Below are 25,083 nucleotides of genomic sequence, written 5' to 3' on the forward strand. Positions count from 1 at the left end.
CTGAGACTACAGATGCATGCCACCGCATCCGGCTTACTTTTGATATGTTTTGTAGAGATGAGGTTTCGCCGTGTTGCCCAGGCTAGTCTCCAACTCCTGGGCTCATGCGATCCACCCACCTCAGCCCTCCAAAGTGCTGAGATTACAGACGTGAGCCATCGTGCCCGGCTATTTTGCACATTTTTAAATCTCAAAAGGCCAATCTACAATAGTGGTGTTATCTGTAGGAGTAACTGGGGAAGTTGCATGTCTTGTGACCAATCCATATCTTAGCAGAATTCAGGCTCCTCTCCTCCCGCTAGCTTGGTGGTCTCTCATAGGTTTTACAAAGGCAGTTGGGTTTTGGAAAAGGGCTATCATTTAAACTATAACCTAAATGTCTTCCAAAGTTAGCTTGGCCTAAGCCCAGCAATAATGAAGGCATCTTGACAGCCAAAGGCGCGCGGAGTCGGGGGTTTGGTTAGATTAGACCTCCCCCACTGCTATAATTTTCTCACTGATATAATTTTTGCAAAGGCAGTTTCATTATTGGTGTGGTTCTATTTATTTGTCTTTAACATCTACTATAGTTTCTCCTTTATGAAGTTGGTTACTCTATTATTTGGTGCACTGATATTCAAAACTGTTATTTAACCCTATGAATTGCAGCGTTTAGCTTTACAAAGGGTCCTTTTTTGCTGTGCCTTCTGGTCTGAACCCTATCTTGTTTGATATCAAAACCTCAGCAGGCCTGCGTCTTTGCTGGGGTCGGGCTCTGAGTCAGTTCTACAGGCCCTGGGAAACTGGGCGTCCAGGCTCCGAGGATGGTACTGAACCTGGCGCAGGCGGGAGTGGGTGAACAAGGTGCCGCTGGCGGAGCCCCCTCCCAACCTTCCTTTCCCGTCAGGCTGTGCCCCTCTCTATATCCGCGGCAGCTGGAAGCCAGGCCTATAACGAGGCAGCCATCTCCGAGGATTGTGGGAGATGTAGTTTTTCCGGCGCCGTCGCGTCCTGGCGCATCGACGCAGGACGCACTTCCGCATGCGCCTCACTCCAGGCCTTAGTCGGGTGCGCGCGTGCAGGGCTGTTTCCGGCTTAGACTCAGTGGACTGGAATCTGGCCAGCTGGGGTACCTGGCTGAGTCTCTGTGGCCGCCGAGGCGCGGAGCTAAGCGGCTCGGATTATCCTGGGCAGACCAGGGACTTGACCAGCTAAACACTTCCGTCGGTCCGGGGCGGGGACGGAGTCAGATCAGCCTCCTGCTCTCCCGAGTCAGGGCCACGGAAAGGCACAAATCCATCCGTGCGACTCCTGGTACCCAGACCGGGAGGTCGTCTAGTCACGCGCGGTCCGTGTTGGGCGACAGCTGAGGAGCCGGCGTCCCTGCCAGCGACTCAGCCCCGGGACGGTCAGGAGCCTGGGGCCCTGGTCCCGCACCTGTCTTCGGGCGGACGCATCCCCCACGGTCTCTCCGCAGCCCGCGGGTCCTGCCGCCGCAGGCAGCGCGCGAACGTGCGCGTGGGGATGGCCACCAGTTTCCGGACAGCTTCGTGCTGGGTAAGTAGAGACTTTCCGTGTTTAAAAGTCGACTGGATACTGAGGGTGGCCACGTTAATCTCTTTAGGGTTACTCCGGGAACTGAACTCACGTTCACCTGTAATTGTGTCCGTAGTTCACTAGACTACCCTCCCCACCAAACCAAAGCTCCTCTGAGGCTCACCCAAGCTCTGGTCCTGCAGAAACGTGCCTGTGGTATTCTGTGACGGGCAGTTATACTGCACTTCATGGCCAGCTGCGGGCCCTGAAATCTGAGGATCCTCCATCATTTCATGTTTTCTACACAAAGTTGTCTTATGCTGACCCTTAGAACTTCATTGGAGAAATGATCAGTTCCTCCTTTTTCGTTTGGCCAAATGCTTGTTTATGGAGTGTCTTTTTGTCTGCTGGACTCTAGGGCTGGTGCTGGCAATGCAGAGATAAATTATGTATGTTCCTAATTTTAGAGGAGCTTTGGTTTGGTGGGGAGGATAGTCTAGTGAACTATGGACACAATTACAGATGAATGAGTAGGGAGGAAAGGCTAGGAGCGGAGCTCGAGAGTCCAAGAGGTAAGGGGCGGGCCAGTGGATCATCGGGACTTTATGAATTATTGATGGCGTGAACCAGAGGGGAGACTTTACAAGTGATTTGATTGCCAAATCCTTTGCCCTCGGTGAGTGGTGGTGACGACGTTGCTGGATGTGGTGCTGTACCACTGAGCTATACAGCCGGAGACTAGGAATGGTAAGAAGAGGGACCCTGGGAATGACTTTCGCAGGTGTTGAATATCCAATGCCTGTATTTCAGCCTGTAACTCACATGGGAGGTCTAAACTGGAAATATATAAAGACACCTTATTATATTCGTGGAAGCTCTGAGTGTGAACAACTGGAACCCTCAAGAGGACCGAGGTGAGGACTCAGGTTAATGAAAGGAAAGGACACACGGTGAAGAAAGGCTGTTGTGCTAAAGAATCGAGAGAAAGTTAGGAGTGGATTTTTCCCCCCTGTGAGTTTGTTCCTTTGTCAGAGATCAGTTGACTATATTTATATGGGTCTATTTCTGGGCTCTTTATTGAGTTCTATTGATCTATTTGTTGTTTCATTAATACCACACTGCCACACTGTCTTCATTTTTGTAGCTTTGTAGTAAGTCTTTTTTTATTTTTTTGAGACGGAGTCTCGCTCTGTCGCCCAGGCTGGAGTGCAGTGGCGCGATCTCGGCTCACTGCAACCTCTGCCTCTTGGGTTGGAGCAATTCTTGAGCCTCAGCCTCCCGAGTAGCTGGGATTACAGGCACATGCCGCCACATCAGGGTAATTAAATTTTTTTGTTTTGTACAGATAGGGTCTCACTGTGTTGCCCTGGCTGGCCTGCAACTCTTGGCCTCAAGCACTTCTTCCTCCTTGGCCTCCCAAAGCGTTGGTGGGATAACAGGTGTGAGCCACCATGCCCAGCCTATAAGTCTTGAAGTCAGGTTCATTCTCCTAACTTTATCCTTCTGCTTCAGTATCCTGTTAGCTAATCTAAGTCTTTTGCCTGTCTGAACTTTATAATCAGTTCGTCAACATCTGCAAAGTAACTTGCTGAGATTTTAACTGACAGTGCATTCAATCTGTAGATCAAGTTGGGAAGAGCTGAAGTCTTGAATATTGAGTCTTCCTGTCCATGAACATGTTATATCTCTCTATCTAGTTCTTAGTTTTCATTCAGCGGTGTTTGGTAGTTTTTCTCATATAGATTTTATATAGTATCATTATATATTTTGTTAGACTTACAGCTAAGTATTTAATTTTTGTGGGTGCTACTGTAAATGGTATTGTGTTTTTTATTTCAAATTCAGCTTACCTGTGTACAGGAAAGGGGTTGACTTTTGTATATTAACTTTGTATCCTGCAACCTTGGTATAATCACTTAGTTCCAGAAGTTTTTGGTGAATTTTTTTTTTGAGACAGAGTCTCGCTGTTGGCCAGGCTGGAGTGCAGTGGTACGATCTCGGCTCACTGCAACCTCCACCTCCCAGGTTCAAGCGATTCTCCTGCCTGAGCCTCCCAAGTAGCTAGTACTACAGGCACGTGCCACCACGCCCAGCTAATTTTTTTGTATTTTTAGTAGAAACGGAGTTTCACTGTGTTAGCCAGGATGGTCTCGATCTCCTGACCTCGTGATCCGCCCACCTCGGCCTCCTAAAGTGCTGGGATTACAGCCGTGAGCCACCGTGCCCGGCCTGGTGAATTCTTTTGGTCTTTGCACAATTATGTCATCTGTGAACAAAGTTTTATTCCTTCCTTCACAGTCATTATACGTTTTACAGATGAAGTATCTCTTATTCAAAATGCTTAAGACCAGAATTGTTTTGGATTTTGAATTTTTTCAGATCTTGGACTACTTACATATACATGAGATATCTTGGGGATGGGACCCAAGTGTAAACACAGAATTTGTTTATGTTTCGTATATACCTTATACGTATAGCCTGAAGGTAATTTTATACAGTATTTTAAATAATTTTGTGAGTGAAACAAAGGTTGTATTAAGTTAATGTGTGGGATTTTCCACGTGTCAGGACTCAAAACGTTTTGAATTTTGGAGCATTTAGATTTCAGGTTTTTGGAACAGGGATTCTCATCCTGTATTTTCTGTTCTTGTTTTTTTGCCTCAGATAGAACTTCCAGTACAATGTTGAAAAAGAGCGGCGAGAGGGGATTAAAGATACATTTTGCCTTGTTGATCTTAGTGGGGAAGCTTCAAGTTTCTCACAGTTAAGTATGATGTTAGTTGTAGCGTTTTTCTTGGTAGATATTCTCTGTCAAATTGAGAAAGATCTTTATTCCTAGTTTTGTGAGGGTTTTTGTTGTTGTTAATTGTGAATGGGGTTGGATTTTGTCAGATTTTTTTTCTAGGCCAGATGTGGCTCACACCTGTAATCACTTTGGGAGGCTGAGGCAGGAGGATAGCTTTAGCCCAGGAGTTCAGGACCAGCCTGGGCAACATAGTGAGACCCCATCTCTACAAAAAATTAAAAAACAAAATAGCTGGGCGTGGTGACACATGCCTGTAGTCTCAGCTACTGAGGAGGCTGAAGTGAAAGGATTGCTTGAGCCTGGGAGGTCGAGGCTGCCATGAGCCATGTTTGCACCACTGCACTCCAGCCTGGGTGACAGAGCGAGACCCTGTCCCAAAAAAGAAAAAAAGTTTTTTCTGCATCTATCTATGCTTTTTCTTCTTTAGTCATTTGATACGATGGAACTGATTCAAGTATTGAACCAGCCTTACATACCAGGAATAAATCCCACTCGGCTGTGGTGTACACTTGTTTTTATACATTGTGGTATTTTATTTTCTAGTATTTTGTTGAGGATTTTTGTATCTATATTTATGAGATAATTTGTCTATAGTTTTCTAGGGTTTCTGTCTGGTTTTGGTATTAGAGCGATGCTGTCTTTATAGACTGAGTTAGGATTCTCTCTGCCTTTATCTTCTGAAAAATATTGTAGAGGGAAAAAAAGATAGGTGTGATTTTTCCTTAAATGTTTGGTAGACTTCACCAGTGAGTGAACTCATCTTGGCCTGGTGCTTTCTGGTTTGGATGAGTCTTAATTTTTGATTCAGTTTAGGCTTATTAGAGTGTCTGTTTCTTTTTGTTCAGTTTTGGCAGATTGTGTCTTTCAGGGATTTGGTCTGTTTCATCTAGGTCATGAAATGTGTGGATATAGAATTGTTCATAGTATGATGTTCCTTTATTGTCCTTTTTTCTTTTTTTTTTTTTTAATAGAGTCTCACTCTGTCACCCAGGCTGGAGTGTAGTGGCGTGATCACGGCTCACTGCAACCTCTGCCTCCCAGGTTCAAGCGATTCTCCTGCCTCAGCCTCCTGAGTAGCTGGGAGTACAGATATGTGCCACTATGCCCGGCTAATTTTTGTGTTTTTAGTAGAGACAGGGTTTCACAATATTGGCCAGGCTGGTCTGGAACTCCTGACCTCAAGTGATCCACCCACCTCAGCCTCCCAAAGTGCTGGGATTAGAGGCGTGAGCCACAGTGCCCAGCCTCTATTACTATTTTGAACAGACTAGGTCAACTAAGAATAAGAAAAATAGCTAGGCATGGCCAGGCGTGGTGGCTCAGGCCTGTAATCCCAGCACTTTGGGAGGCCGAGGCGGGTGAATCACGAGGTCAGATGTTCAAGACCAGCCTGACCAACATGGTGAAACCCTGTCGCTATTAAAAACACAAAAGTTAGCGCCGGGCATGGTGGCACACACCTGTAATCCCAGCTGCTCAAGAGGCTGAGGCGGGCGGGTCATTTGAGATCAGGAGTTCGAGACCAGCCTGGCCAACATGGTGAAACCAGGTCTCTACTACAAATACAAAAATTAGTCGGGCATGGTGGTGCGTGCCTGTAGTCCTGGCTACTCGGGAGGCTGAGGTATGAGAATCGCTTGAACCCAGGAGGCGGGGGTTGCAGTGAGCCAAGATCATGCCACTGCACTCCAGCCTGGACAACAGAGTAAGACCCTGTCTCAAAAAAAAAAAAAAAGTGTGTCTGTGTTTCTGACCTGTATTTTCCTTTTCTGCCTAGTTAAGGCAAGTTTACTTGTAATAGCAATAAATTATCTTAGTTTTTGTTTGAGAAAGACTTTCTTCACTTTTGAAGGATAATTTTGCAGGGTACAGAATTCTGTTTTGATGATTTTTTTTTTCTCTAAACACCTTAACTGTTTCACTCCATTTTCTTGCTTGTGTGGTTTCTGTAGGTAAGGTATTTTTTTTTTCCCCTCTGGCTTATCTTTGATTTTTTGTGTTTTAAAAATGATATGCCTGCGTGCAGGTTTTTTGGCATTTATCTTCTTGGTATTCTCGGATTTTCCTCCATCTGTGATTTGGTGTCTGACATTACTTCAGCGAAATTTTCAGTAATTATTGTTTCATATATAGATGCTCCTTGACTTAATGATGTGGTTACATCCTGATAAACTCATCATAAACTGAAAATCTCTTTCTCAGAAGTGCATTTTCGACTTACAATATGTTCAACTTATAATAGGTTTATCCAGATGGAGCCTCATCATAAATTGGGGAACATACTGAATGTGTATTGCTTCTGCACCATTGTAAAATTGAAAAATACTAAGTCAAACCACTGTGCATCAGGCACCGGCTGTCTTTCTTCTGTTCTTTTCCTTTCCTTTGGGTATTTCCATTGTGCATATCTACACCTTTTATGGCTGTCCACAGTTCTTGGATATTCTGTTCTTTTTTTTTTTTTCCCCAGTGTTCTCTTTGCTTGGAGGTTTCTGTTGATACATCCTTAAGTTCAAAGATTTTTTTTCCTCAATCTCGTGCAGTCTACATAATACATAAGCCCATCAAAGGCATTTTTCACTTCTGTATTGTGTTTTTGATCACTAGTATTTCTTTTTTTTTTTTTTTTTTTTGTGATGGAGTCTCACTTTCTTGCCCAGGCTGGAGTGCAATGGTGCGATCTGGGCTCACTGCAGCCTCCGCTTCCTGGGTTCAAGCCATTCTTGTGCCTCAGCCTCCTGAGTAGCTGGGACTACAGGTGCGCACCACCGTGCCTGGCTAATTTTTATATTTTTAGTAGAGACAGAGTTTCACTATGTTGGCTAGGCTGGTTTTGAACTCCTGACGACAAGTGATCTACCCACCTCAGCCTCTCAAAGTGCTGGGATTACAGGTGTGAGCCACTACGCCTGGCCTGCCCATCTGTTTTTGCATGCTGCCTACTTTATTCACTAGAGCCCATAACATATTATTCATGGTTGTTTTAAGTTTTGTCTGATACCTTCAACATCCCTGTCATGTCTGGTTCTGATGCTTGGCCTGTCTGTGTATTTTTTTTTTTTTTTTTTTTTTGAGACGGAGTCCAGGCTGGAGTGCAGTGGTGTGATCTTGGCTCACTGCAACCTCCTCCTCTTGGGTTCAAGTGATTCTTCTGCCTCAGCCTCCCGAGTAGCTGGGACTACAGGTGCACGCCACCATGCCTGGCTGATTTTTGTATTTTTAGTAAAGATGGGGTTTCACCATACTGGCCAGGCTGATCTCGAACTCCTGACCTCAGGTGATCCGCCCACCTTGGCCTCCCAAAGTGCTGGGATTACAGGTGTGAGCCACCGCGCGTGGTTGCCCTGTCTGTGTTTTTTTTGCCTTTTAGTATTGCCTTGTCCCTTTACGTTCATAGCTAGACATGATGTACTGAGTAAAAAGAATTACTTTTAATAGTACTTTACTAATGTGGTGGTGAGATGTCAGGAAAGGGTGAGCATTCTGTAGGCCCCTGATTAGGTCTGTCTCTTTGTGAGCCTGTTCTCCTGGACTCCGAACCTCACAAGTATTTCTGAGGCCATCCCCACCCCATCCCTTAGATGGGACAGGATGGAATCTGGTATATCTCTCTTCCCTCAGGTTAGTTAAGCTCTGACAAAACCTCAGTATATTAGGCTCTGGGAACCTGGTTGAGCTCCTGAAAGTAAAACTCAGAAAAGCTTGGGACCTTGTCTCCCTCCACTCCCACCATGACTGGGTCCCCCTGGACTTTTTAACTTCAGACATGTACACACCTAGCCTCTAGCAATTTGTCAGTTGCAGTTCAGGTATTTCTGTCCTGACACTTTCTCACAGAGATTTGTGCTCTGGTAACTACTGTGTTTTTGCCTGTCTCTAATTTTGGGGACAGTGGTTTGCCTTGTATCTTCACTTCTCTTTCAGATCTAAGAAGAGTTGTTGATTTTTCAGTTTGTTAAACTTTTTACTTGTTAGGACAGAGTGGCTACTTCCAAACTCTTTACATGCAGAACTGGAACTATTAATTTTTGATGATACAGTTGAGTCTCTTAGAACACAATTCAGTCTCTTATAATCACATACCCATCCCAATCCCGTCTCTCTCCTCGGAGGTAAGCAGTTTGATAGATATTCTTCTAGGTCTTTCCCCGTACATTTTAAATGCATATGTTTATATCCTTAAAATGTTTGTGTTGGCTTATTTTTGTGAAGCTGTATGATATTCTGTTGTATGAACATTTCATAATTTGTCTGTTGTAGTCATCTGTTATCGTCAACATCAGTGTTTAGGTTGTTTTCAGTTACTGGCTATTTTAGATGACACGACTGTGAACATTTTTGTATATTTCTTTTGGTAGACATCAACTATCATTTCTGTTAGGCACATACCTGGATTTTTCAACCTCAATTGACATTTTGGACGGAATAATTCTTTGTTGTGGAGGAACGTCCCGTGCATTGTGGGTTGCTGAGCAGCATTCCTGGCCCCGACCTGTGTAGGTGCCAGTAGCACTGCCCCACTATGACAACCATAAATGGCTCCAGACACTGTCAAATGCCCCTGGGGTGCAAAATCTCCCTCCTACCCATTGAGAACCACTGGGCACATACTTACGAATGATACTGTTGAGTCATTGTATACATATATTTAAATTTAGTACATACTCTCAGTTTTCCAAAGTGGCAAAATGACTTCACATTCCCAGTACCAGGAATTGAGAGCTGCATTTGCTATACATCCCTGTTTATTTTCATGGAAAAGAGGTTTTCCACTTTTCAAAAAACTGCACCACCGTAGTTGATGTGGGTGTGTTGTGTAGGCGTTAGTGGTATTGCCCTCACCATGCGCTCACTGGACAGTAGCACAATCCCACGAGAAGGATGGTTTGCTCCACATCCTTAACAGACTTGTATTGGCCATTGTCCCGTTGATGCTCATTTCAGGGATCAGTTGTTTGTTTCTAAATGTCTCCTTGTTTTTTTTTTTTTAATTCCAGTTCTTTTATTCACTGTATACAACTTCTCTGTATTTTAAATATTTATATAGTTATATATTATGATAGTTATTTGTAATATTACTTGTTTGCTAACATCGTCTGGATCATCTGTGCATCTTTATCAATTATCTGCCTATTCTTTTTGTCAGTCATATTTTCCTGCCTCATGTCTCAAAGTTTTTAATTTTTTGCTGACATTGTTTTAAAAGGAATAACCACAGAGACTGAAGTTTACTGTTGTGGTTTTTTTTGAGACAGTCTTGCTCTGTCGCCCAGGCTGGAGTGCAGTGGCGCAATCTTGGCTCACTGCAACCTCCGCCTGCTGGGTTCAAGCAATTCTTCTGCCTCAGCCTCCCCAGTAGCTGGGATTACAGGTGCCCACCACCATGCCTGGCTAATTTTTGTATATTTAGTAGAGACGGGATTTCACCATGTTGGTCAGGCTGGTCTCAAACTCCTGACCTCAGGTGATCCACCCACCTTGGCCTCCCAAAGTGCTGGGATTACAGGCGTGAGCCACCATGCCTGGCCTTACTGTTGTTTTATATCAGAGGTTATTTCCCCTTTTCTCTGTCATGCAGTAGGGGAATCGCTGATCACCTCAATCAAAACAGGAATTGAGCTGTTTAGGGGCTGTACTCTGTTACCTGTGGCTTCGGGTTTCTGGATGGTGTATTTATTGCAGGCTCCTCTCTACTGGTACTTTGTTTCTGGAGCACCTTGAGGCTGTGGGAGACTCAGTCTGCCATTCCAGCCCAGCCTGCAGCTTCTTGCACTGACCAGCACTCAACAGATGTCCCATGGGGAAAACTCACTGTCCACTGGAGCACATCAAAACCTTCACTGGTTTCTCTTTTCCCTAGAATAGTCCTCTGTCTGGGCCGAACCCTTCCTTCACTGTTCTCAAGCTGAGCAAATGGCCCAGCGAGGTAACAGCCAGCAATTTTAGCTCACCCAAGAGGAGCTCTTTTCTCTCTGCAGTTTTAGTTTATTTAGTCCTCCTTGCTTCCACAGGTCTCTGGTGTTTTAGAAAGATAAGAGTATTTAAAATTTTCTAGTTTTAGCAGTAGTAGTCCAAGCATATGATTTTATTTTACATTAATGAGAGTTAGAATTATTAGATGAAATAAAATGAAAAACTTTCATGGTATTTTCATTGAGAATTTATCAAATTTGTAAATTAATTTGTGGAAAATTAGTATCTTTGCCATGTAAGTCTACTCATCATAAACATGGCATGTTGCTTCAATCTCTTCTGTACTTACATATTTTATCATGTGTATTTTTTGTTAGGTTTTCCTGCGTTTTAAAGCTTTTTATTCCTAAGTACTTTCTAGATTTGTTACTATGATCATATAGGCATTTTCTTACTATATTTTCTGGTTGGTGACTGCTAATGTACCAAAAAGCTATTCCTTATTGATTTGTTTAAAACTGCTACCCTGTTGACTTTTCTTACTGGTTCTCATGGTTTTTTGTTTTGTTTTGTTTTTGTTTTTGTTTTTTTTTCCTTAGAAAGAAACATTTAATAGGGACTTACGAACAGAAGCCATGTCTGTGTCTCAGGCAGTGGCAAGACAAGATGGTGGATCCCTGCACCATTACCCCCAGACCCAGAGCTTCTAGACCATAGGGAAGAGTGGTTCAGAAGGGATGTGTAGGACAGTTGAAGTACAGTTACATCAAGGTTGTTTGACCTAAGGGTAGGATTTATGGTAAGTACCTGGTCTAACACAAGGAACAATAGATGAACTAGAAATCTTAGAGGCCTTCCCAGAGCAGGGGCTAATCAGAAGCCCACACGGTAGATGAGCTTCCAAGATGGAGTCCAGAACAGATGTTAATCAGAAGCCCACATGGCCGATGAGCTTCCAAGATGGAGTTGCTTTGGCCTTCACACTTCACCTCCCAGTCCAGCTTTTCTATCTTCTGCGCCCTCCTCTGAACCTTAGGGAGGGTGCTTGATATTGCATAGCTTTAGCAGCAGTGCAGTGGAAAACAGATTAGGCCAAGGAGGATTCCAAATTAAGGAGATTCACAGGGTTGTTGAATCATTTCTAGTCTTCAGAATACTATGACTTTGGTTGTCTCAGATGAAGTAAAATAATGAGAGACACATAACAATAATTTGAATAATAGAAATAGAATGCATGCAAGGATTACAAACGAAAGAGAACTTTTGATTGTGCCAGAACAACAGCAGCAGATAACCTGTTCCGTTAATGGGCCAACTAAAAGTATCATGAAGAAAACGAAAACCTGGTTCCTTTTTAGGGACTTCTTGTAGCCAGGAAATAATTCAGAGTTAGCTCAAATTATAGGTGAATAATAAAAACTCAGAACAGCAATCAGAATCTATAATTTTCTCTCTCCGGTTTCCCTATTTCTACCAAGAATAAATCATAGCAGGACCAATTTATTTGCAAATAAATTTTGATCTCATTATACTTGGCCTGGTTATTTGCATAAAGAATAGCAAGAATAGTGACCAGCCATGTAGGCTTCTTTTAAGTTGACTTTGCTGGAGCTTTTTTTTTTTTTTCTTTTTTCTTTTTGAGACAGAGTCTTGCTCTGTCGCCCAGGCTGGAGTGCAGTGGTGTGATCTTGGCTCACTGCAACCTTCGCCTCCTGGGTTCAAGCGATTATCCTGCCTCAGCCTCCTGAGTAGCTGGGATTACAGGTGTGTGCCAGCACGCCTGGCTAATTTTTGTATTTTTAGTAGACATAGGGTTTCACCATGTTGGTCAGGCTGGTCTCAAACTCCTGACCTCATGATCTGCCCGCCTTGGCCTCCCAAAGTGCTGGGATTACAGGCGTAAGCCACCACTCTCGGCCTTTCTGGAACTTTTTTAAGGAATTTTGGATTCAACTTTTTAAAAGCTTAGAAGGCCAGAAGCCAAGCCAAGGATTTGCTGCTCGACTGTGCTTGTAACACCTGTATGAATTCCTGTCTTCTCGAGATCCCAAAATACCATGAGGTTCCTGAGCCTGTTAGAAAGTGGCATTCTTTACTTGCCACAGATCAGGAATCTTTAAGGTGGACAAAGTACCAGGCCAGTCTTTCCAAGGGGCTTTTTATCAGCTCTATGAATCCAACCTAAATTTCTCAAAGCAGCCTGGTTATATCTGAAAATATGCCATTCCATTTGAGGCCTTGATAAAATAACCAATCTCTCCAATTGTGTCCTTTTTACAAAAGAAAACAGATTCTTGCTGAACTTATGCAAATAACTCTATTGCCATAAAATTAGAATACTCATGAATAGTTTCCAAATTTTGGAGAAATCAGGTAGAGAGAAAGGTAAATTTTGCTCACAAAAACATACTTTACCCAATTGCTCTAAGCTATAAATAACTCAGAAAGATTCTTGACCCTTCTTTAATCAGAGCAGCAGTCTTCCAAACAGGATGTCATTTGTTCACCTTGGAACTGCCATCCACAAATCAAGCAGCTCTTTGTCAGTCAGGTGAGAGCTGTTTATGAGGGACTGTCGAATCCAACAGCTGTTTACACAGTTCCAGAGTCAGTGGAACAGAAGCCATGTCTGTGTCTCGGGCAGCTGCAAGACAAGATGGTGGATCTCTACCAGTTCTCATTTTATCTCAGCTGATTCTCTTAGTTTTTTTGTATGTTTGTTTATTTGTTTGAGATGGAGTTTCGCTCTTTGTTGCCCAGGCTGGAGTGCAGTGGCACGATCTTGGCTCATTGCCAACCTCCGCCTCCCGGGTTCAAGTGATTCTCCTGCCTCAGCCTCCTGAGTAGCTGGGATACAGGCGCCCGCCACCACACCTGGCTGATTTTTTGTGTGTTTTTAGTAGAGATGGGGTTTCACCGTGTTAGTCAGGATGGCCTCTGTCTCTTGACTTCATTATTTGCCTGCCTCAGCCTCCCAAAGTGCTGGGATTACAGGCGTGAGCCACCGCGCCCGGCCTCGTGTGTTTTTAAAGAAAATGATTTTAGTGGTTTACATAAAATATGATATTTTCTATAGGTTTAGGGAAGAAACACTTTATTGTGTCAAGGAAATTCCTTTTAGTTTGCTTTAAATTCTGAGTTTTGAAAGTGTTGAAATTTTTTTTTTTTTTTTTTTTTGAGGGGGAGTCTCACCCTTGTTGCCCAGGCTGGAGTGCAATTGCGTGATCTCAGCTCACTACAACCTCCACCTCCTGGGTTGAAGTGATTCTCCTGCCTCAGCCTCCCATCACCCTGCCCGGTTAATTTTTTTGTATTTAGTAGAGACAGGGTTTCACCATGTTGGTCAGGCTGGTCTCAAACTCCTGACCTCAAATGATCTGCCTGCCTCAGCTTCTGAAAGTGCTGGGATTCCAGGTGTGAGCCACTGCGCCTGGCCTCCTAGGTTCTCTTTTTGTGTGTCACCAGTATTATGCCTTTACCCCATTTTCCCCATAAATCTTATGGCTTTTTATGCAACATTGCATGGTGGGATTTTTTGCAGCATATATGTCCCATTACAGTAGAACTGTTTATCATAATCTCTTGTGAAATTTTAAATCTCTTAGAGTTTTGGGCTGCTTCTTGGTCATAAAATTTTCTTTTTAAATTTTCTTTTGATCATGCTAGGTCAATTCAAAATTTTAACAGTTATTTTGTATTTTATTTTTATTCTTTTATTTATTTATTTATTTATTTTTGAGTTAGAGTCTTGCTCTGTCACCCAGGCTGGAGTGTAGTGGCACGGTCTTGCTCACTGCAGCCTCCACCTCCTGGGTTCAAGCGATTTTTCTGCCTCAGCCTCTCAAGTAGCGGGGACTACAGGCGTGCGCCGCCATACCTGGCTAATTTTTTTTTTTTTTTGAGACGGAGTCTCGCTCTGTCACCCAGGCTGGAGTGCACTGGCGCGATCTCGGCTCACTGCAAGCTCCACCTCCAGGGTTCATGGCATTCTCCTGCCTCAGCCTCCCGAATACCTGGGACTACAGGCGCCCGCCACCAAACCCAGCTAATTTTTTGTATTTTTAGTAGAGACAGGGTTTCACCATGTTAGCCAGGATGGTCTCCATCTCCTGATCTTGTGATCCGCCCACCTTGGCCTCCCGAAGTGCTAGGATTACAGGTGTGAGCCACTGTGCCCGGCCTAATTTTTGTATATTTAGTAGGACAGGGTTTCACTGTGTTGGCCAGGCTGGTCTTGAACTCCTGACTGCAGGTGATCCACCCACCTCTGCCTCCCAAAGTGCTGGGATTACAGGCGTGAGCCACCATGCCCGGCCTGCTTTTATTCGTATCAAGCTTGAAGAAATAGTAAAAGGCTTTAAATAAAATAGACAACAAGCCTCCTGGTCTACCCCGCTGCTCTTGGTCTACCCGCTGTCTGCTCTGCACCTTCCCTCTTCCATCCTGTGTCCCCAGAAGCAGCCACTTTGGGCTCCGTTTCCTCTTCTGCTATCGACCTCCAGCTTCTAATATATTCACATCGAAGTGACTTGTTTCATGTTTCTTCTCCCTCAGATTTAAAGTAACCAGCTTGACAAGCGGCCTGAACGTAATAAGGGCACAGTAGTGGCTTCATTTTTCTCATCACAGCCTCAGGCTTCCTCTGTCAGCCCTTTCTTCCCTAGTGGTCGTCGTGAGGAGAGCTGATGATGCTCTGATCACAGCCTTGTTTGTTATTGACTCTCAGTTACTTTCAGGTATGGGAAGGTTCAGTCCACACTCTCACTCCAAGCTCTTGTACCTCGCCTCATTCTAGCCTGCAGAGGGGAGATGGAGGAGGCTTGTCTGTATTTCCACTACATTTACTTGTTGCCCTCCGATGCGGGCTCCTTCTGGGTTGGAATGGGAAAATCAGTGGTTAGAGGAAAAGACACAGAGGCTCCTGTTGTGCGGTGGTCAGTACCCAGAGTTATGACAGGCATCAGTGGGGCTTGGTTGGAGCCTCTGACAGGGCTCTGCCCTGCAGTTCCATGGTGTATGTGATTCTTTCTCTCACTGCTTGCAGACTCACCCAGAAGTCCACTCACTGCCTCTTCCCCTGGGGTCTCCCTCCCTGCAGGTAGTGCTGCTGAGAAGGAGCCTGCTAATGAGCTCAAGTGTCAAGTTTGGGAATCTTCCGGGTGTTCCTTGGGCCCAGGGAAACAGTGCCCTGCCTGAGGTGAGCCACAGGGGGACGGGGCCCTGCCTGAGGCGAGCCGCAGGGGGACGGGGCCCTGCCTGAGGTGAGCCGCAGGGGGACGGGGCCCTGCCTGGGGTGAGCCGCAGGGAAGCGGTGCCCTGTCTGAGTTGAGCTGCAGGGAGGCGGGGCCCTGCCTGAGGTGAGCTGCTGAGCCCTCACTCCCCAGCTGCCTTTTAAGAGTCCCGCAGCAGTCTCTGCCTTCAGAATTTTTCAGAGGAAAGCAGTTATTGGATCCTTGTTTGCTTAAATTCTTAATCACATGTCAGTTCCTTCTGAAAATTCCCCAGATTTAGCCTGGTCGGCTGTTGCAGATGTCCAGGTTGTGTGTGGGGCGCTTGCACAGTCCCCCTTTTCTTGGAGCCACTCCTGTTTGAGAGGATGGATACCCGCTTCCCTTTCTTCTCACATGTTCTTAGCAAGGTCACTTTTCTCCTTCAGTGACTCACTTCTGTGGACTGTTTTCTGGTTGGATCTCCGCCATCTTCAGTCATTCATGGACCAGTTATTCACTGTCTTCTTTCTCTGTTTGTTATCCCCAGGCTTCTCCACCTCCTTAAAGGGAAAGTTCTGTAGTTTGCTTGGCCAGACTGCTTGGTGTCCTCCAGGCCCCCCTTCTGTCTCTCAGCTGCCATGCTGTCTCTATCAGGTTGTGTTCTGGCTCTGTCCCCACAGGATGCCCAGAATCCAGCCACTGGTTATCATCCCCATCGCTGTCACTTTGGCCCAGGCTGCCTTCTTCCACTGGACTAACACAGTTGCCTTCTAACTGGTCTCCCCGATATCTCCTCTTACACAACACCGTCCTTCTTCCACAGCAGTCAGGATGATCTCAAAATACGAGTCAGAGCGAGAAGCCTTTCAGTGGCTTCTCACTTGCATTTCTGCCTAGGTATCACCTCATCAGAGAGCTGCCCTGATCACCCTGTCTGAAACAGCACCTGTGCCTCCCTCTCTCTCATGACTCTGTCCCTTACCTGCTTGGATTTTTTGTTTGTTTTTTGTTTTTTTGTTTTGAGATGGAGTCTTCTGTGTCGCCCAGGCTGGACTGCAGTGGTGCGATCTCTACTCACTGCAACCTCCGCCTCATGGGTTCAAGCGATTCTCCTGTCTCAGCCTCCCGAGTAGCTGGGGTTGCAGGTGTGCACCAGCACGCCTGGCTAATTTTTGTGTTTTTAGTAGAGCTGGAGTTTCACCATATTGGCCAGGCTGGTCTCGAACTCCTGACCTCAGGTGATCCACCTGCCTTGGCCTCCCAAAGTACTGGGATTACAGGTGTGAGCCACCGTGCCCGGCCTGGATTTTGTTAAGAGTACCTAGCACCACTGGCATGTTAGGTAATCATGTGTTGGCTGAGTAACACCCACCCCCGAGACCCTAGGTGGGTGGGACCTGGGAGCCTAATTCATATACTGCTCTTAGCTGTTTTCAGTTCACGCCTCATTCTCGTCATGCAGGATAACTGTTCCCAAAGCTTTTGGGGCTTCTGTGGGAAAGATGGTTTGCTGTGCATCAGCTTACCTCTGGGAGAGCTTCTGCTCACAGAAGTCAGTTACCAGATTTTTGGCTTACTGTTTATTAAAAATTTATCAAAATATCATATTGGCTTCTGTTTATGTAGTTCCCTTTTCTTTCTTTCTTTTTTTTTTTTTTTTTTTTTTTCAGACGGAGTCTCACTCTTTTGCCCAGGCTGGAGTGCGGTGGGTGGCGCAATCTCGGCGCACTGCAAGCTCTGCCTCCTGGGTTAACGCCATTCTTCTGCCTCAGCCTCCCGAGTAGCTGGGACTACAGGCACCCGCCACTGTGTCTGGCTAATTTTTTGCATTTTTAGTAGAGATGGGGTTTCACCGTGTTAGCCAGCATAGTCTCGATCTCGTGACGTTGTGATCTGCCGCCTCGGCCTCCCAAAGTGCTGGGATTACAGGCGGGAGCCACCACGCCTGGCCTCCCTTTTCTTTTAGAGGTGTGTTTGTGCGTACTGTATTCCTGTATGTAATTTAAATGGGTCTCAGAGGAGGATACTGATAATCATGTTTAAATCTTCTCTCCATTCTCTCTGTTCCTACTTTCAAATCACGTTTGGTCTCCATCTCAACCTCCCTAACGGGCACAAATCTTACAACTTTGTAGGTGTTTTGATTTGTGAAATTATATATTATAGAAAAGCCATCTAGCATAGAAGTATAATGGCCGAGTATTGATGAGCCAGGAGGGATGGTGAACCACGTGAAGGTGCTTGGGCAAGAGGAGTCTGTTGGCTGTAGTGAGACCTTCATGCTACTTGGGATGCATAAGAAATGCCTTTAGTTTAAGTCCCTTGAGTTAAACTGATGTAAAAATGCAATTATTTATGCTAATTCTGTGAGTATCAGCTTTCATTGATTTAGCATTTACGATATCTTTTTTCATTTCTTTATTTTCTAATTTGTATTTTTTCTTTGGTGTATCTCATAAGTTTCAAACTGTCTTAGTTTTGTTTTCATTGTGTTTCTTCTAATATGGATGTGTTCTTTCTCAGTCGGTTTTTTCTCTACTGTTTTGGAAGCTGTACTTGTCTTCCTCCCTGCTCCCTCCCTACATTTTTAGTGCTTTATTGCCTGTAAGTTGTTCACAGGCACACTGAACGTTTCCCTTTAAACCAAAGTCTAAACAGTTGCATTTTCTCTTTTCCCAAGTGAAAGATGTTTCTTTATACCTTCATTTTCTATGATTCTCATCTATTTGCATCACACATATGCTGAAATCGTAGGTGATTATAATTTTAGTTCAGATGTGTTTGAATCAATAGATTTATCTTCTGCTGATTTCAGTGCTCACCATTGTATCCAGCTTCCCACCAATTCTTTCCGTGTCTTAATGTTGTCTCTATAGGGTGTAATTTTTTTTTAATTTAAAAAAATTGTTAATTTTTTTTTTTTTTTAGAGACAGAGTCTGGTTCTGTTGCCCAGTGTAAAGTGCAGTGGCACAGTCATGGCCAACTACAGCCTCAAACTCCTGTGCTCAAACCATCCTTCCACCTCAGCCTCCTGAGTAGCTGGGACTACAGGTGTGCACCACTATGCCCACACATTTTTTGTTATTTGTAGAGATGGGGTCTAACTATGTGACCCAGGATAGTCTCAAACTCTTGGCTTCAAGTGATCCTCCTGCCTCAGCCTCCCAAATGCTGGATTTATAGGCATGAGCTACCACATTTGATGGATATAAATTTTCCAGGTGCTTGTATATTTGAAAATGTCTTTTATTTTCCCTTATTTTTGCTTTTTAGTTTGGCTGGTATAAGATTTCAGAATCAGCATTATTTTTTCTCAGTACTTTATTTCTCTCCCACTTTCAAGAAGCATTGTTCTTTCCTTTTAGTTGGTTATCAGGTGTTCTCTTTATACTTTATTTTCAGACGTTTCATTACTATCTGCTTAAATTTGGACCTTTTTTTTTTGTTTGTTAACTTATCTTGTATTTTAATTGGTAGGTTTTTCTCATGTGAACTCCTGTATTTGTCTTCACTCCAAGAGAATTTTCAGGCCGCATTTCTTTGAACATATGCCCTATTATTTCTCTTATTTATATAAACCTACATTGGCAATTCTTCTGTAAACCAGGAAAATCATTCCAGGTTTATTTACTTATTTATTTTTTTGAGACGGAATCTCGCTCTTTTGCCCAGGCTGGAGTGCGGTGGGTGGCGCAATCTCGGCGCACTGCAAGCTCTGCCTCCTGGGTTAACGCCATTCTTCTGCCTCAGCCTCCCGAGTAGCTGGGACTACAGGCACCCGCCACTGTGTCTGGCTAATTTTTTGCATTTTTAGTAGAGATGGGGTTTCACCGTGTTAGCCAGCATAGTCTCGATCTCGTGACGTTGTGATCCACCCGCCTTGGCCTCCGAAAGTGCTGGGATTACAGGTGTGAGCCACCATGCCTGGCACTCCTTGATTGATTTTTAATTCTCTCACAAAGTAAATGCTGAACCAGCCACAGGAAATGGTAGAGGAACATTTATCCCTTCCCAGTTCCTCTGCATCTTTTCCATGTCAACTAATGTAATTGCATCCAATTGAACAGGGTGTGTGTTATTTCAGGGATTATTGTCGTTCAAGGATATATCTATGGAGTTCACCTGGGATGAATGGCAGCTACTGGATTCTACACAGAAGTACCTATACAGAGATGTGATATTGGAAAACTATTATAACCTGATATCAGTGGGTAAGTACTGCGTCTCAGCGTCACTCAGATAGTATTAAATTGCCATCCCTTTTTTTGTTGTTGATCTACTCTGGGATCTCTGAAGTGCTTAATGATTATGAACTTGAATTTTAGGGGTCAAATTCCTTAGTCGCTATTTGTCCCACACTTCCTAATTGTAATCTTTCCCCAAGTGAGATGAGCAGTTTTGCTCTGTAGCTCTTGATTCCTCGGTCCTGTCCCTAACAGCCTGGTCCCCACCCTTTGTGATTTCCCATCAACAGGGTATCATGGTACCAAGCCTGATTTAATCTTCAAGTTGGAACAAGGAGAAGATCCATGGATAATAAATGCCAAAATTTCCAGGCAGAGCTGTCCAGGTGGGTGAGTGAGAATGAGGAAGGTGGGAGGCATGGGAGTGAGCTGATGAGTACCTGAGGAGTGGGCACTCACAGTGTTGTCTTCAGAAATGCTTCTGGAAGTCCTTGAGCTACTGGAGCTGACTCAGGATAAAGCCAGGAGCTCCTTGGATAAGGACATCGCCGTCACTCTTCATATATTTGGGTTTTTCTTCCCGCTTACTGTTGAGAGGCAGGCATGCCCCTCTTTCCTGAACTCTGCTCCAGGTTTGCTTTTGGGTAAGTTTCCCTCCTCCCCATGGTCATGGGTTTCATTGGGCATCGAGACCTTTAGGGGATTTCTTTTCCCCCTCACTTGATGTGGCTCGTTGCCCTCTATTTCCATTTCTTTTATTTCCTCCTTTGCCTTCCACAGTTAAATCCCCTAGACTTGACTCACAGTCTTAGCCCTGGTGTCTCCTATATCTTTGAGTGACTTTACACACCTTATACTTCCCTTTTGCGTTGTCCAGAGGGGTATTTTTTCCCAGTTTGGCTCTCCCCTCCGAATGTTGTAACTGTCGAAAGACTCTTCCATTCCGAAGGTTTACGCTTTGCCCCCAGTGTTGTAACGTGAAAATTGATGTCTTTCTCTTTGGCACTTGAGTCCTGGGTTTTACCTGCCTGTGGGAGCGCTACCCCATGCTTTCCCAGACTTTACTCTCAGTATCAGAAATGGGGATTTCCTTCTAAAATTACCGTTCTTCCTCAAAAGAAATGGCCAGAGTCCTTCATTTTCTTCCACAAGTTTCTTTCTTAGTGTTTCCATCTCTAAGGAGGAATGCCATCTTGCTGTTCAAGCTGTTGACTCCTCCCCTTCTCTGCTCCCACATCCAGTCCCTTAGCAAACCGTCTTAGTTCTCTCTCCCATATGTTCCAAATTTCCTCAACTCCAGACATATGTTAGGCCATTCTTTCATTGCTATAAAGAAATACCTGAGACTGGCCGGGCGCGGTGGCTCACGCCTGTAATCCCAGCACTTTGGGAGGCCGAGGTGGCTGGATCACAAGGCCAGGAGATGGAGACCATCCTGACTAACACGGTGAAACCTCGTCTCTACTAAAAATACAAAAAATTAGCCGGGCGTGGTGGTGGGCGCCTGTAGTCCCAGCTACTCGGGAGGCTGAGACAGGAGAATGGTGTGAACCCCGGAGGCAGAGCTTGCAGTGAGCCGAGATCACGCCACTGCACTCCAGCCTGGGCAACAGAGCGAGACTCTGTCTCAAAAAAAAAAAAAAAAAAAAAAACCAGAAAAGAAATACCTGAGACTAGGTAATTTATAAGAAAAGAGGTTTAATTGGCTCAGAGTTCTGCAGGCTGTTTGGGAAGCATGGCAGCATTTGCTTCTGGGGAGATCTCAGATAGCTCCGGTCATAGTGGAAGGCAAAGGGGGAGCAGGCACGTCACACGGTGAAAGCAGGAGCAAGAAGGGGCGGGGAATGTGCCACATACTATCAAATGACCAGATCTCACAAGAACTCACTATCATGAAGACTGCACCAAGCCATGAGGGATCTGCCCCCATAATCCAGATGCAGACACCTCCCACCAGGCCCCACCTCCAGCACTGGAGATTCTAATTCAACATGAGACTTGGGCGGGGACAGATATCCAAAGTATATCAAGAACTGTAGTTCAAATTATTATCTCATTCTGGACTGGACTGCTACAATAGCTTCCTAAAGTATTTCTCTGCCCTTTTCTTACTTTTTACAGAACAGTCAAACTGATCTTCTAAATGCAGAAGACTGAGATTTTCTGTAATTAAAAACCTATAGGCTGGGCACGGTGGCTCACGCCTGTAATCCCAGTACTGTGGGAGGCCAAGGCAGGCGGATCGCTTGAGCTCAGGAGTTTGAGACCAGCCTGGCCAACAAGTGAAACCCCATCTCTACTAAAAATACAAAAATTAACTGGGCATGGTGGCATGTACCTGTAGTCCCAGCTACTCAGGAATCTGACATGGGAGGATTACTTGAACCCAGGAGGTCGAGGCTGCAGTGAGCCAAGATTGCACCACTGCACTCCAGCCTGGGTGACAGAGCAAGACCCTGTCTCAAAAAAAAAAAAAAAAAAAAAAAAAAAATCTTAAAAATATAAACAACTTTTTGCCATGGTTTTGAATAATTTGGTTCTGCTTTCATTCCATTCACTCAGTGGGTTTTAGCTTTCCTGGCCTTTTTCTATTTCTTAAACACTGTCAGTCGGGCTTCCTCCTCAGGAACTTTGTACTTGGTGCAGTGGCGTGATCTCGGCTCACTGCAACCTCCGCCTCCCAGGTTCAAGTGATTCTCCTGCCTCAGCCTCCATAGTAGCTGGGATTACAGGTGCCTGCCACCATGCCTGGCTAATCCAAGTGCCAATTTTAAACCTCCATTTTAAAAACTGTTTTTGATTACTGGTAATTTGCTACCAGTTTTCACGAGGGGACCTGTTTTGGTTTGTTTTGATTCAGTTCCCTTGCCCCCATGCTTGGCCAATATTTCTTTTGAACCAGTGTCGTAGGCTTGTTACCAAAAGAGAAAGGTTGATTACATTGCAGTCCTAATACTGTTTAATTCCATATCAGGTTTATGTTATGATTCAAAAAGTTATCTTTTGTTTGTTTTTTTGTAGATGGCTGGGAAGGATGGTACCAGAATAATCAAGATGAGCTTGAAAGTATTGAAAGAAGCTATGCTTGTAGTGTGTTGGGAAGACTTAATCTGAGCAAAACCCATGATTCTTCAAGACAGAGACTCTATAACACACATGGAAAAAGTTTGACACAAAACTCAGCTCCAAGCAGAAGTTATTTAACAAAGAATCCTGATAAGTTTCATGGTTATGAAGAACCGTATTTTCTTAAGCATCAAAGAGCTCATAGTATAGAAAAAAACTGTGTGTGTAGTGAATGTGGGAAAGCTTTTCGTTGTAAGTCACAGCTCATTGTACATCTCAGAATTCATACAGGAGAGAGACCTTATGAATGCAATAAATGTGAAAGAGCCTTCAGTGCCAAGTCAAACCTTAATGCTCATCAGAGAGTTCATACAGGAGAAAAACCCTACTCATGTAGTGAGTGCGAGAAGGTCTTCTCTTTCAGGTCACAGCTCATTGTCCATCAGGAAATTCACACAGGAGGGAAACCCTATGGCTGCAGTGAATGTGGGAAAGCCTACAGTTGGAAATCACAGCTTCTTTTACACCAGAGAAGTCACACAGGAGTGAAACCGTATGAATGCAGCGAATGTGGGAAAGCCTTTAGTTTGAAGTCTCCATTCGTTGTACACCAGAGAACTCATACAGGAGTGAAACCCCATAAATGCAGTGAATGTGGGAAAGCCTTTAGGAGTAAGTCCTATCTCCTTGTTCACATCCGAATGCATACAGGAGAAAAACCCTATCAATGCAGTGATTGTGGGAAGGCCTTCAATATGAAGACACAACTCATTGTACATCAGGGAGTTCACACAGGAAATAATCCTTATCAATGCGGTGAATGTGGGAAAGCCTTTGGTAGGAAGGAACAGCTCACTGCACATCTGAGAGCTCATGCAGGAGAGAAGCCCTATGGATGCAGTGAATGTGGGAAGGCTTTCAGCAGCAAGTCATACCTTGTTATACATAGGAGAACACACACCGGAGAGAGACCCTATGAATGTAGTTTGTGTGAGAGAGCCTTTTGTGGAAAATCACAGCTGATTATACATCAGAGAACGCATTCAACTGAGAAGCCCTATGAATGCAATGAATGTGAAAAAGCCTACCCTAGGAAGGCATCACTTCAGATACACCAGAAAACTCATTCGGGAGAGAAACCTTTTAAATGTAGTGAATGTGGAAAAGCCTTCACTCAGAAATCATCTCTCAGTGAACATCAGAGAGTTCACACTGGAGAGAAACCATGGAAATGCTCTGAATGTGGGAAATCCTTCTGTTGGAATTCAGGGCTTCGTATACATAGGAAGACTCATAAATGAGAAATCAGAATGATGCAATGTGAGAAACTGATGTTCAGCAGACTTCAGATAATATAGACAGGATTTACAAGCAGGAGGCCCTAAAACTACACTCATGTCAAAAATCAGAGAGGAGAGAGACCAACCATATTTGGGATGAGTGTAAAAGCTTTCAGAAATAAGTTACAAATCTTTGTAGATGAAAATAATGGAAGGAATGCGGAGCAATAAATGTATCAAATGTTGTAGTATCATCATGAAGATTCAGAGAATTTACACTAGGAACACCTTAAAAGTTGAATAAATTAAGGAAGCATTTTCCCATTGAAAGTGTGTTCCATGGAAAGTCACATTCCAGATTTGAAGCTGTGTTTTTGTAAAATAAAATCTTGTGAACAGTTGACTTCATGGTGGAGTATAAAGTTGTTTTTTAAAAAATATGTAAATAATGTTCAGGAAAAACGCAGGGAACGGATTCTTAAAGTTAAGGGATATTTAATGTGACTTCCCTGAGTTAACACTGAATAGTATTTCTAAAATTTTTCGTACTTTATTTTTTAATGTAAGTTGTTCTATCTATCTATATATATATTTGATAGTTTGTGGAATAATATCCCCCAGTATTTTCCATATTAAATGCTAATTGTCTTTTGATTTCTTTTTCATAAGCAGATCTGGCATTTATTACAGGGCTGCCGCTTAAGAGAACTCATTGTAATGGACGTTTATTATATTTTGCAGTTCCATGCCTGTTGTCCATTGATTGACATGAGCATCCTTGTTTTCTCTGGAGAAATACCTCTCCTCTCTGGGGTGCTTCCTGTGGTAGTGTCTTTCAGGTATCCGTTCCACTAGCTGCAGGTGAGCATTTCACCCATTGTTGGATAATGGTAATCTCTTTTTCAGAATTTTGAGTCTGTAATTCATTTGCACATGAACCAGAAAATGTGGGAACTCATTCATTCTTGTCCCAGAATTCTGTTGAGAACATCCATTCATTCTGGCTAATTGATTACAAGAATAACTGTGGATACTATCCCTTTAGAACCTGCTTCTTTGATCTTCTGTGTGTTTCCTCACTTCTCAATAAAAATGTCTTTTGCTTTTT

The 25,083-nt window shown here is 44.1% G+C and overlaps 1 protein-coding gene and 1 pseudogene across 8 annotated transcripts; one reads left to right on the forward strand and one right to left on the reverse strand.

Moving 5' to 3' along the window:
• The first annotated feature begins 997 nt into the window (after positions 1–997).
• Positions 998–25,083, forward strand: ZNF26 (zinc finger protein 26). 8 transcript variants are annotated; one of them, XM_063614815.1, is made up of 5 exons: positions 1,030–1,536; positions 15,333–15,431; positions 19,530–19,656; positions 19,920–20,015; positions 22,651–25,083. In XM_063614815.1, exons 1-5 carry the CDS (start codon positions 1,504–1,506, stop codon positions 23,994–23,996), a joined length of 1,701 nt encoding a protein of 566 aa, XP_063470885.1. In that variant the 5' UTR covers positions 1,030–1,503; the 3' UTR covers positions 23,997–25,083. The 8 variants fall into 8 exon arrangements, with proteins under 8 accessions (XP_055095565.1, XP_063470885.1, XP_063470890.1 ...); XM_063614819.1 differs by lacking the exons at positions 1,030–1,536; positions 15,333–15,431 and adding exons at positions 2,325–2,429; positions 4,180–4,278; XM_063614816.1 differs by lacking the exon at positions 1,030–1,536 and adding an exon at positions 4,294–14,970.
• On the reverse strand, positions 9,095–9,207 carry LOC129461356 (uncharacterized; annotated as a pseudogene).

The sequence above is a fragment of the Symphalangus syndactylus genome, chromosome 13 (genome assembly GCF_028878055.3).
Source record: "Symphalangus syndactylus isolate Jambi chromosome 13, NHGRI_mSymSyn1-v2.1_pri, whole genome shotgun sequence".
Classification (NCBI taxonomy): domain Eukaryota; kingdom Metazoa; phylum Chordata; class Mammalia; order Primates; family Hylobatidae; genus Symphalangus; species Symphalangus syndactylus.